This window comes from Chlamydotis macqueenii, chromosome 4, assembly GCF_036417535.1.
Source record: "Chlamydotis macqueenii isolate bChlMac1 chromosome 4, bChlMac1.mat, whole genome shotgun sequence".
Classification (NCBI taxonomy): Eukaryota; Metazoa; Chordata; class Aves; order Otidiformes; family Otididae; genus Chlamydotis; species Chlamydotis macqueenii.
Genome location: NC_141559.1, coordinates 4293217 through 4305307, shown reverse-complemented (window position 1 = coordinate 4305307; position 12091 = coordinate 4293217). Strand labels below are relative to the sequence as shown.

Below are 12091 nucleotides of genomic sequence, written 5' to 3'. Positions count from 1 at the left end.
TGCTGCTACATCATCTGCAAGGAGGAAAACACCCTTCTCCTGGATTTCACCAGCAGGATAACTCTTGTATGACACACAACCCCTGGGACCACCTCCAAGCTACTAAAGAGTGGAGCACCTTCAGTTACTTAAATCCCCCCCCGCTTCAAATATGTCTAGAAAAGAACCAGGTGATTTTGGAAGGAGGGTGAGGGGGCTGAAATTGTCAAGGGATTATCACTTAGCAAACCCACGTGCTTTATTAGCAAGTCTGTTTGACACAGAAATCCGGGATTAACTCAGTTCTCATGTTTAGCGTGGCAGTTCACCTCTGCTTCAGTCAAACAGGGACAGCCTTAAAACCCTGTTGGACGAGAGTGTCTTTTATCCCCTTTTTTGGCAGCAGTAGTCAGGACACGGGCAAAACTCGAGCTCTCCGCCAAGAATCCACACTGGCAGAGGGGTGTGGGTGGCGAAGGGTCTGTGGGGGGACAAGGAACGGGAGGCTGGCAGCACTCATTGGCTTTAGAAACAGATGAAAGCTTACCACATAAGCGAGGTGCAATCGAGAGAGAGTCACAGAGCTTTTACTGGCCACGGTGATCGCCAACAAGCAGCCCGGGGCCAACTGCGGACCATTGTTATCCGGCAGGGACACCTCCACCCTCAGCACCGTGGTCACTGTGGTGACGCCGTCGGTGACGGAGATTTCCATGCTGTCCTCGGTTGCCGACGAACCGTCGTGCACGTACTGCAGAGCATTTCGAGTGACGTCCTCGTAGGTGAAGGTGTCACCTTCCCAAAGAGAAAACGCACAAGTCAGAAAGACTCTGTTCAGAGCACAAATCCTGTTCAAATGACCTAAGGCTCCAATTTAGCAAAAGCCTTAATCATGCACTAAACTGGCGTTTAATGCCATCCTTACAGGGATGTGAGTTATGAGGACATTTATTAAGGAGCTAGTATATATGCGTGGCAGAGGAAAAGCTGTAACCTTCACAGTTTCACAGACACAGCGACTCTTCACGATTCTCTGGGAGTGCACAGATACTCCCTTCTTCCCAGCTGCTTCGTAAGCTCATGCCTGCCATAGCTAGATACAGCTTCCCTTGCATCTTCTGCTTGCTCTGCTCTCCTACCGTAACCCTTGTTCATCTGATCACACACTGCAAACTGCTGCCACCATAATCAACCGGAAAACTCCACAGGAGCTTTTGACGGCTGCAGCACAACAGGTTTACACACACTTCAGCAGAAATGTTCGCTATGTTACTTCACTAAATTACTTCAAATATAATTATCACGTAAAACAAAACATCCCTTTGGATTAGCAGCTGGTTATGGTTTTCCCAACAGAATGGCTGTCAGCCAGCCTGCGCAGACTTGGTACAGGAAATGCACTGATTCAGCCAGGAACTAAACAGCAAATGGGAAACGTCTTTCAGGCACTCCCGCCTGCAGTCACACCCTTCCAGGCAGGAAATTCACACTTGTGGATGCAGCCACGCCTGCCAGAAGCATCTGTCTCCTCCTGGTCATGCTGTGTGGACAGGCACACACTGACAACTCTCCTGTGCCGAGGAAGACTGCTGCTCAGCTCACCTGCTCTCATGCGCTCCTGCATGCCTGCGCTGTACTTGAGCACCATGCCGTGATGGGGAGGTTTCAGCAGCTCAAAGAAGAGACCCTCAGGAGCTGTATCGGTGTCGCTCACAGCTAGCTGGATCCCTGGGCCGGGGAAAAGACAGCACAGGCTTCAGCGTCCTCAGACACTACACCGGGAATATCCCTTAGCTTTTGCAATCTACGCTTGTGAATGGAGCCCAAAATCTGTAATTCAGTCAATATCTGAAAAGTCAAATAATTCTGGAACGGTTCTAGTCCAAGGGCTTGCTGCTTTTACGGAAATAATTAGTTCCCTGATGCTGCTCAGATTAGAGGTTGTATCAGAGAACTTATTGCCAGTATGGCTCACAAACAGCATTGAAAGAGATGCGCAGGTGTTCATACAGCAGGGGGGGTACTTACAAAACCCCCAGAGGATTCTCTCACACAATCAGAAAGTGGCTCACCAGTGTAACGGATCACACCACTAACCAACAGTTCAGCTACCACAGAGCAGCCTAAGAGGGAAAGAGGAGAGAAGCAGCAGGTCTCTGATCCCGCTCTCCCCTGCCTCAGCCAACACCTGCTCACACTGGAGGAGTACTGCCACGTCCCCACTCACCAATGGTGGCTTTGCCGCCGTGGCTGACCTCCAGGAACGGAGCCGTGATCTGGAAGACTGGAGGCTGCTGCTCCGCAGAGAGCAAATGAATGACAAACACCATTTCCGGCGTCGTGTGCTCTCCATCTGACACTAGATACAGACAAAAACCACACCTGAGTGTAGGAATGTGTTTCCAGGGACTCACCTGGGAGATTCACCTTTCTGCACAAAGTCCCCACCCCACATCACCGACTTCTCTCCCACCTCGTCAATCCACAACTCTGTCTACGGACACAACTCACACACAAAGTATTATATTCATACATCTATCAGGTGCGCTCACGGACCTCTCCTTGTGCTGGCTCACGTTACGTACCTGTGCTAGAAAGCACATGGAAAGGGAAAGATGTGTTAAACAAGCAAGCAGCTTCTCAGTAGCAACCAAAGAGTGGAAAAGTTTCCATGCCACATTAAAAAAAAACAGCATAAAACTGATGTCCTTGTTTCCACTGGGAGAAAACAGGAATTAATCAGGCTTTTAAAACAGATTCCAGGCAACTACTGGAAAAAGATGTCTGTACCAAGCTGCAGCTTGGCTTCTCTAAAACACTGTTGGGACACAGATGAATTGGTATTCCCCAGGCACGTGTGTTTCCAGAAATTCCTACCGAGTGCCCATCGGTACGCTTGAGCAGAGAAAAGGCCAAGGAGTAACAGGTAACGTGAAGGGCACAAGGATAAAACCTACTTGGGCCAAGAAAGAGCAAACGGTTCACATACCTGTGAATCGGAAGTTCACTGACTCTGGGAGACCTGATGGGACAAACACAAGCACGTGTGTTACCACAAGTAATTGTGGTCAGGACAGGAAAGCACCTTCTGATGTGGATTTGAACAACTTTTGGAGAAAGCAAATGCTGACACTGAACCAGACCGCAGTCTTTCCTCACCAAGGAAAGCGCTCTTTCCTTACCTTTGCTCCAGCTAATGAGAGATAAGGTGCTATCCCCTCCTTCAAACTGTGAAACTCCTCTTCAAACCTGTGCATCAACTGGTCCAACGTGCTTGAGGTTTGTCCTATTTTTGCCCTTCTACCACCTGCTCCCGATAGTTACTCCTCTGATGGTGGATATCTTCTAATATCCTGGCTAAACTGTTTCAGTTTGTACTCATCAAGTGTAGTCTCAGCCTCAAGGACTAAACCTGCAGTGCAGGAAAGATCTCAAGCATGGGAGGGGCAACAGCTCCTAACCGCAGCAGCAGATCAGCAGCTCGCTCGGTACAGCACCCACTATCAGCACTGGAAATGCCAAGTGCTGCAGTGAACGCAGCCATACCCACAAGGGAAAATCTCGCTGAAGTCGCAAGAAACAGGGGAACCCTTGGTACGGTTCCCCAAGGCAGATTTCCATCTCCTTTGTACTGTTCAAGCCTCATGCCACAGCGAGCGTGGACACAACCACGAAGTCATTTCAGGACTGGAGGAAGACGGGCAGTCCAGCTACCTCCACCAGTCTGACCCGGCACTACAAAGAACATTCAGTTCCTTACCTGCAAAGGAGAACGCCATGATCTCTCTCAAGTGAGGAGCTGCAGTTGGCGGACGATAAGCGATCCTGCCGTGGTTTATATCTGCTTGAGTGAAATACCTGACCGGGGAGAGAGGCCTGTCTCTATGCTCCACGACACCTAGGGAGACAGAGCGCAGTATTAACAGGAGGCATCAATTTTATGTTTAAAACAAGATACCAAAGGCCGCAGCTTCTTTTCCTCTCCCCTAGTACTTTTATGTCTTCAGTGGTTCCTGAATGAGTCAGGTGGCTGTAAGCGCACCAAGGATGGGTTCCCATGACATGAGAAATTAAACAGATTCCTCACTTAGTCATCTCTTCAAATACCTCTCACTAGAGAGGTGGAAAGCAAAAAGCCACGGGGCGCAACATGCAACGTATTCCAGACAGTAGTAAGAAAACTGTCTGAGCTCTGCGGCTTACTCCTAAACAAAATCCAAGAAATGAGGTTAACAACTGAGGTATCTGAAAGCTAAAAAGGAAGCCAAACAGTTTAACAGATGCCTCTGCAGAACAGTACTCTGAGGGAAAAATTAGAAGGGCTCAGAACGCGTGACAATTAATTCAGCAGTGAGCTGCCGTGGTGTGAACAGGTACACTTGCCTTGGCCGGGAAGGAGAGGGACAGTCACGTTGAAGAGGATTTTCTCACTGGGAATCTCCGGGTCTACAAAGGAGAGGTGATGGGGCTCAATCACTGTCACATGGTCCTCCAGCACCTCAACAAACACATTAGACCATGAGCATCAAGGTCAGAGACAGGGGAAGATTCACCCAAAAATGCATTGAAAGAGAATTTGCTTTGCTCTAGGTAAACATAAGAGTGTCTTTGACTTTAACGGCCTGGTTCTTAGAGCTAAAACTGACAAGGGATGGACGTGCTGAACCTTTCCAAGTCTCTCAAACTTGTACAAAATAGGGGTTAACTTGGAGGAGATCACAGAAGGCAGCAAAGCTTGATAATGAGTAAAATCTGCTAGAGTCTTACAGGCCATGTAAGCTCACTTTCGCCTCATCTGTAAACCAAACCAAACGCGTAACACAGAAGCTGGGTGCGATCACGATCAACAGAAGAGAGCTCTACACAGGTCCACCTCTGTTAAGTCCTTTCTGAAGAATAAGAAGGGGCTCATAAACCTATGAAAAAAGAGAACATCTCTTCCTTCATAAAACCATGAGCTTATCTCCACTTTCAGGCTGTCCAGTCTGATGTGGCTGGACTGGATTTGCTTTTAAAATAAATCATGAAATGACTCAGCCATTTCCATTAAAACCCAGAGGAATCAAAGCTTTCCCTTCTGTTTTAAATCTGTCTAAAAATGTTCTGATCCTTCCATTACAAGATTATCATTAGCCAAAGGCAGGCAGTGTGTTACAGGAATTATGGTGCTGCATGAACAGACTTAAGTGCACAAAGGCAGTTCACTTGCATGTGTCCACGAACCTTAATCCTGCAGGATTAACAGCTACAAGAAGTCATGGAATTAAACAGTTCAGCTAGGAAGCATCCAGCTCATTTCATAATCACGAACAAAATAATGGAGAAAACGAGCCAAATTAAGTACACGAGCAATTAATTCATCCGCTTTGGAACACGAAATGATCAGGTTCAGGAACAAATTATGGGTTTCCACCAGCCACATCAAGTGCAGCCCACTGGATTGTGCTGGTTACACATGTGTGAGGCCACCCTGTCAAACCTGTGTCGTTCTGCTGGCCTTGGGTCACAGACCGGACGTTGGCCTGGACACTGGCACGGCAAGGTTTCCTGACGACAGCTCAGTACGCCACAAACACCACTGAACCCCCAGTTCATCCCTCTCCGGTGTTTTTCACCCAGACACAGAGGAGAAACCACGGTCTATGAATCAGTGTTGCGAAGCAACATGTAAAACCTTGTCAGTCCTTCTTAGACGTGAAAGTGTCACGTATCTAACTGGAACCAAACGCTACAATGCTGATTTGTGTTATGGGCACCGCTGTACACAGCTCTGTTTAAAAAGGGCAGGCCTCAAATGAACAGCGGTGTCCCTTTCATCAGCCACTTTGGGAAAGGGAGTGAGGAGCACCTCCGTGTGCTTCCAAAACTCTCCTTCACAAACCCAATCTCAGTTTGCATTCAACTACAGCAAAGCTCAGGCTCCTTTTCCCAGGAAACAGGTAACTGGACTGAAGAAAAACCAGTCCAGATGTTACGTCCAGTTTAACCACCAAAGAGCCACCAAACTTCCTCTGACTTTTCTCAGCAGGACGCTCAAAGACAAGGCTGGAGCTATGGGAAGACTTAACATTTCGTGCTTGCTCTTCAGCCAAGAAGCCAGTCTAATTGTGAAGGAGTGTGAAGATGGATGAACAGAACTCAATCATGTTGATGCGAGGAAGTGCAATTTTATGATGAAAAGATTTAAGGTTATGGTTGCTTCCGAGTTGCCTCCAAGGCCTATTTGTCTCTCCCAGAGGTAGGACTTGCAGGTTGCGAGGCACCCCTCAGTAAAACTTGTTTTATGGCACTATTGAATTTTGTGGTGTGTAATTAGCTATAAAATCCAGCTCTGCGTGGCTCAGCCAGACATCTCTCCCATCAATTTTGTCAATAATGACAACAACAAAAAGTGAAGAGCAGAAAGATACATCACACTGGCTATTGCTCCGAGCAGCGGTCTGGGCATGTTTGATTATTGCCCGTGAAAGGTCACCGCTATTTAAAACCCTGACAGGGCTGCTGTGTCGTGGACTTTTCACTAACCCCTCTCCTGATCCCGTGCCTGGCAGGCTACGCTGTCCTTTGCCTCCCCTTAGGAGGCTTCTCCCAGGAAAGCCAGCCTTCACCTACAGAGGTGATGGGGATACTCGGCGAAGGCACACACCAACGTCGGAGAGCTCCCAAAACCGACTTTAAACTTCAAGCTCATATTTTCAATTAACACAACCGGAGAAACAACCACATCAGAGAGACAACTCTCATCAAAATGGTCGTTGCCAGAGTTGATGCCGCAAGAAAAGGCAACTCAGTTCCACGGACGCAGATATAATGGGCTCATCTGCATGTTTTCCACACGCATTACAGCCTCTGCTCCTGATGTCGGAATGATGGATGCAAACTTTCTAACGTGGGCAGGCTACAGCTCTGGTAAAGTTTACAGCGGAATTACTGGCAAGATCTATTCATTACAGCCTCTCTAACCCACAGTTTTTCACTTTGCCATTCCTAACGGCTTCTCAGGAAAGGGTAAGAATTCCATTAAAAGATGTTAAACGTGTTTTTACTTCTCTTTCCCCCTCTCCTTTCTCGTCTATATATCCATCACTTTTAATACTGCGTTTTTCAACTTTTTAATGGGTATTTTCTCCCTCCCCACCTCCAACCATTTACTCTGTCTTTTTTTCCACCTCTGCTCCAGCTATTTATCTGGTGCACGGGTTCACACTTACAGCCATGTGCAAAGAAGAGCCGAGGGAAAGCTGAGGTGCTCTGGGCGTCTGTGGGAGAACGGCAACGTTGAACACGTGGCTTTCCAAGCCGGTTTGTGGACTGGCAGAGCCAGACACCTGGGAAGGAAAGATCACACGAATGGATCCTTGACAGAGGACATCACTGCATTTCTAAACCAGTTTCTTGCTTCCCTTTCCTCTCCTCCTCCTGGTCTGGGAAGGCAAAGACACACCTTTTCCAGCGGATAGCAGCCCAAAGCATTCCTGGCTGGTAGTTGCTGTGAACTAAGGCCTTTAAATAGCAAACACTTCCTCCATTTTTGCCTATACAATGCATAAATGGTTCACCTCTTTATTAATGTTTAGAAAGACAGCTGCTTGTCAACTCCCTGCCTGCTATTCGTTCCTGCTTCCCCTAGTCACTGCCGTAGCTTTGCTGAATTTTACTCTAACTCTCTGCACAGCTTGGCATAACTTCTCATCTCGGGGACAGAAAAAACAATGAGTTTTTAAACCTTCCTCCTCCCCTCGACATGTCCAGCAGTCGTGCTGACAAGGCGAAAATAAGTATCCTTTCAACAACAGCACTGGCTTGGCAGTGGCTCCCGGTGATCCCAACAACTTCCAAGACAGGCTGTGCTCGTGTTTCACAGAGACCCAAACAGATTTTTCATACACCGCCAAAACACCAAAGCCAACGGCATCTAACTTGTAAGAGCAAACCTGCAGTAACAACATATAAAGCAAATAATATTCCATTTGTAAAGATTCAAAGGACCAAAACCGTCCCCTAGAGATAAGCCTGCAAATGTTCGCAGTAATCCTGAAATAAGGCAAGCACCCCAAGAAACACAGCCCCCTTTTTTGTCGGACTCAGTTACGACTTTATCTTTCCGTAGGTATGGAAGTCCGCACTCGAATTCAATAGAGCACTTTGTGAGCAAGAACGGACCTCAGCAGAAGTTTCATCTCAAGAAAATGCATAAAAACGCGTGCTCTGCTGAAATGGATGAAATTATTATTGCCGGCAATCTGACCAGTAATTGCCAAAATACTGATGAAAACAACGCGGCGGCCCGTTCTGAGATGCCCCAGCCCACGGTTCAAGACTCGGACAGATGCGTTACGGTCTCCTGATGTCACCCAGGCAATCGCACCTTCCTTTCGCAGTAGAGCTTGCCACACAATTACTGCTACCGCTCCAAGATACTAAAACCAAACATTTAGCTCATGCAAAATGCATACCCTGTAAGAGGAGTGTAGCAATTAAGCTAAAGATTAGCTTGTTCAACAGTGATACTCACAAATTCCTCATTATCACTTATGTTAATTACTTTAGAAATTACCTTAATTGCCTCTCCGGTGCTACAGTAATCGCTTCTGACTTGTAAACCAGATGTAACAAACATTGCATGCAAGTGTTCGTGTAGGCCTGGCATTACGGGAGGCTCTTAAACCTTCCAGGCAAACAGCGAGGACCTGTCTGAGGAATGCTACGGCCACTAACCCTGTGGGGAGGTGGGATTTATTTTAGTATTACATCTGCTGGGGAGTATTTATACCTTTTGGTCTCTTTGCAAGGAGTACTCGATAGCAAAAATTAAATCATGAGCCGAGGGACTGCAGAAAGTAGGAGGGTCGCTTGGTTTTGGGGCTTGCAAAACAAATAGTTTAAAAAAGGCGCATTTTGCAGTTGGAGTAAATATTACAGGTTTTATGAGAGGGTGATGTATTTGCCGGGCAGTACCAAGGGGTGTGAAGTGCAAACAGGGCATCAAAACACACCGTGAGCAGGAAGGCTTTTCACAGAAGTCTGGATGGCGGGGACGCCTTAGGAGAGTGCGGGCCAGAGGACATCTGTAAGGATGTCCTCACGCAGATCTGGCACTCAGCTGGAGAATCCAAACGCGTGGGTGTCTGCACCCACCTCCCCACTTTCGCCCTGTCCCCGGGGACCAGCCTCATCTCAAAGAAGGGTGGGGGACAAGAGGCAGCAGGTTACAAGGGCGGCGGGAATGCCCCTCTCTCTTACCTGCTCTGTTATCTCTTCTCAGGACTGCCAGGCAAAAAAAACCATTTCCTGTTCCTATTTCTTCCCCAAAAGCTAGGCCAAGCACATCAGTAGGGGGTCCCCACAGGCAAAAGGCCTGTATTAAAATGTTGGGTTACAAGATACAGGGAGTGGCAGACTGAGTAATCCCAGAGAAAAATGCCAGCGGAACTGCTCTGTGACACCCCTCCGCTGTGAATTCGATGAGGAATACCTGGAATTGGAAGGAGTCACTCTCCACTTCCGATCCGGAGTGCCTGTACCACACAATGCCTTCGTTGATGTCCTGCTGGGTAAAAGAGGTTGTAGGTGAGGCCGCTCTTCCGTCAGGCAAACGCCGCCACGAGTCTGCTGGGCCATCTGCCGGCATTGGGACCAGAAGGACCACTTCACCTGGGGACAGCAAAGATGAACAGCCAGGGCACGACGTGGGAGAAAACAAGGAGGAACAGATGCCTTTTCACCAACTAATGAGCATCCAAGACAAGTGTCCACTCACTTTTTTTTACATCTGGTGTGACCAACAGAAATAGCAGTAGGGCTCCTAAAAACCACTAAAGGACCTTGCAACATCCCACTGAGATAGGGAAATTCTATCTCCTGATTTGGCGAAGGACAGATCACGTAACTCGTGCAAGTACACAGAAGAAATACGCGGTCAAACAAAGAACAGGATCTGCAACTTTAAACTCTCAAAACGTCATTCTGCCCCTTGAAATGTGTCCGTTTGATAAACTGAGCAGAAAACCAGACGCAAAGGGCACTTTGCCTCATTTTCTGAAGCGCCTGTGAAGGGACAAGAGAGAAGTGAGCCGCAATCAGGGTTAAAAAGCACTGCAGCAGACTATCCATCTTCCCCTCGAGGGTACAACTTAAGTATTAGAATACAGCATACTAATTTTGTCAAGGTCAGCTCTTTTGGGTGCTTATTATGCCAAAAAGTATACTCAACCAACTTCTCTGAAGGGAAATCTTCAACTGATTCTTGAACAGATTTAGTAAAGGACCCCAGTATCACAGGCTGTACAGAAAGTCTGTATGCCCTGCTCTGTAGCTCTTACTCCAAAGAGTAGGTAGCTTTTGTATCTCTAACATCCAGCTTATTTCTGACTTTTCTATTCGAAACAGATTCTCTGCTGGACTTGTGGCACGTCCCACTGGCTATCAGCTTTCCTCTCAGACACCTGCAAGGGCTGGATTCTGATGTCACTGCTAACGTTCAACAGGCTTTACTCCAAAAGCGTCATTCTACTAGAATTACTCGAAGAGCCAAGTGTTACCCACCAAGAGCAGGGTATCAAAACCTCGGTCCTCGATTCCATCGATGTGAACATTTTTCCTAGCCACATACATAAACAAAATTAAAACCTGACAAAGAGCTATAGTACAAAAATAAATGCCGTATTTTTCTATTTTGCAGTGCAATTCACTTGTTTGGGAGTCAATATATTATCTGTGAAAAAATGATAAGCTTCCCCTATGTTTACTACTCTTGACTAGATATAATTTAGTTGTTCTTTAAATAACTTGTTAGTTGTACCTTGTGCTTTTCTACCAGCCTTTGACGGTACCCCTCACGGCTACCAGTTCCGAAGCCACACGTATTATCAATCACTCCAACTCTCCTTACAGCGTTCATCATTCTGTTACGCAAAATACCCATCATAAGCTCTCCCAGCTCATCTCCCAAAACCACCCTCAAACAGCGGGAGTAACAAAAAAATAATTCAGCAAGCCGCCATAGCACACTTCCATTTTATCATCAATATGCTAATATTCCCTTATCAGTGCCCTAACGAGCGCCCATGGAGCAGCTTAGGGCAGAACAATACCCACTCATACAGAAGTGAATATTTTTTCCAGGTAACGGAGCTGTGTTGAGGCATCCTGTGTGCTGGGAGGAGAGCCAGGGAAGACGCCGGTTCTATTCCTAGGGACAAACCAGGAGGTGCAGCACAAAGAGACCCTCAGGAAGACCAGCTGCTCCCCGGGGCCCAGTTTTACAGAACCAAATCATGCCCTGCAGAAGGAGGGGATCCGGACAGAGATCTCCTTCCCTAATTATATCCCTTTCGCTTGGTTTCACAGTCCTGAAATAAAGGGCAAGGAGCCGCCTTTGTCCGTGCACTTGTGCTACAGAAATGCAGTAGATAATTCTAAAGTGGTTTTCTTTCCCATCTAAAAATCAAATGGCACATTTCCTACAGGTATGAGTAGCTTCTCCGTGACTCAAATACTAAGGTAGGCAGCTAAGCGCTCCTTGATTAAGGACCCATTTTCTACACTTCTCTGTCTTATTTTTTCCTCCCTTTCTGTGAAATAACATTTTAGATAAAATTTTCAAGATTGTTGATTTCTACTGCTTATTCCTCACCTGCAGCTACAAACCCATTTGTGTTATTGCAATTAATTACAGTAGAGATAATTATGGTGATACAAATACAGGATTATAAATTTTGGTTAGGGTTAGGCAGCAGGAGACAAGCTCCTCAGGGAAAAATTCTTGTTTTCATGTAAATGCTTATTATAAATAAGAAGACAGTCCTTCATCGGCAGAAAACTAAACGGGGAATACAAATTAATTACTTCTCTTCTAAATTCCAAAAATAACATAATCTGTTTCCATCAGGTACCGGCAGCTGTTGTGGAAACCAGGCTGTCCTTACAGCAAAAGGCAAAAAACCAGCACTGATGTGGCTAAAGGGATCTTCTCATTTTATCCGGCTCAGTAAATTAAAAGCAATGATATCATTTCATAGGAGTGCACAACATATTATTTAAAGACACGGTTCTAGTAAAGAAAACGGTGATGCTCAGCGGGAAAATAACATTTTTCCTTTCTGTCCATATT

The 12091-nt window shown here is 46.6% G+C and overlaps 1 protein-coding gene across 1 annotated transcript in view; it reads right to left on the bottom strand.

Moving 5' to 3' along the window:
* Window positions 1-12091, bottom strand: part of FRAS1 (Fraser extracellular matrix complex subunit 1) — a 143937-nt gene that overhangs the window by 27477 nt on the left and 104369 nt on the right. The window contains exons 30-37 of the mRNA XM_086746873.1: window positions 9455-9633; window positions 7191-7307; window positions 4363-4477; window positions 3740-3877; window positions 2969-3001; window positions 2207-2338; window positions 1582-1707; window positions 527-774 (exon numbers count right to left, since the gene is read on the bottom strand). Of these exons, the coding sequence (XP_086602999.1) occupies window positions 527-774; window positions 1582-1707; window positions 2207-2338; window positions 2969-3001; window positions 3740-3877; window positions 4363-4477; window positions 7191-7307; window positions 9455-9633 (1088 nt within the window). The remainder of the gene's footprint in view (window positions 1-526; window positions 775-1581; window positions 1708-2206; window positions 2339-2968; window positions 3002-3739; window positions 3878-4362; window positions 4478-7190; window positions 7308-9454; window positions 9634-12091) is intronic.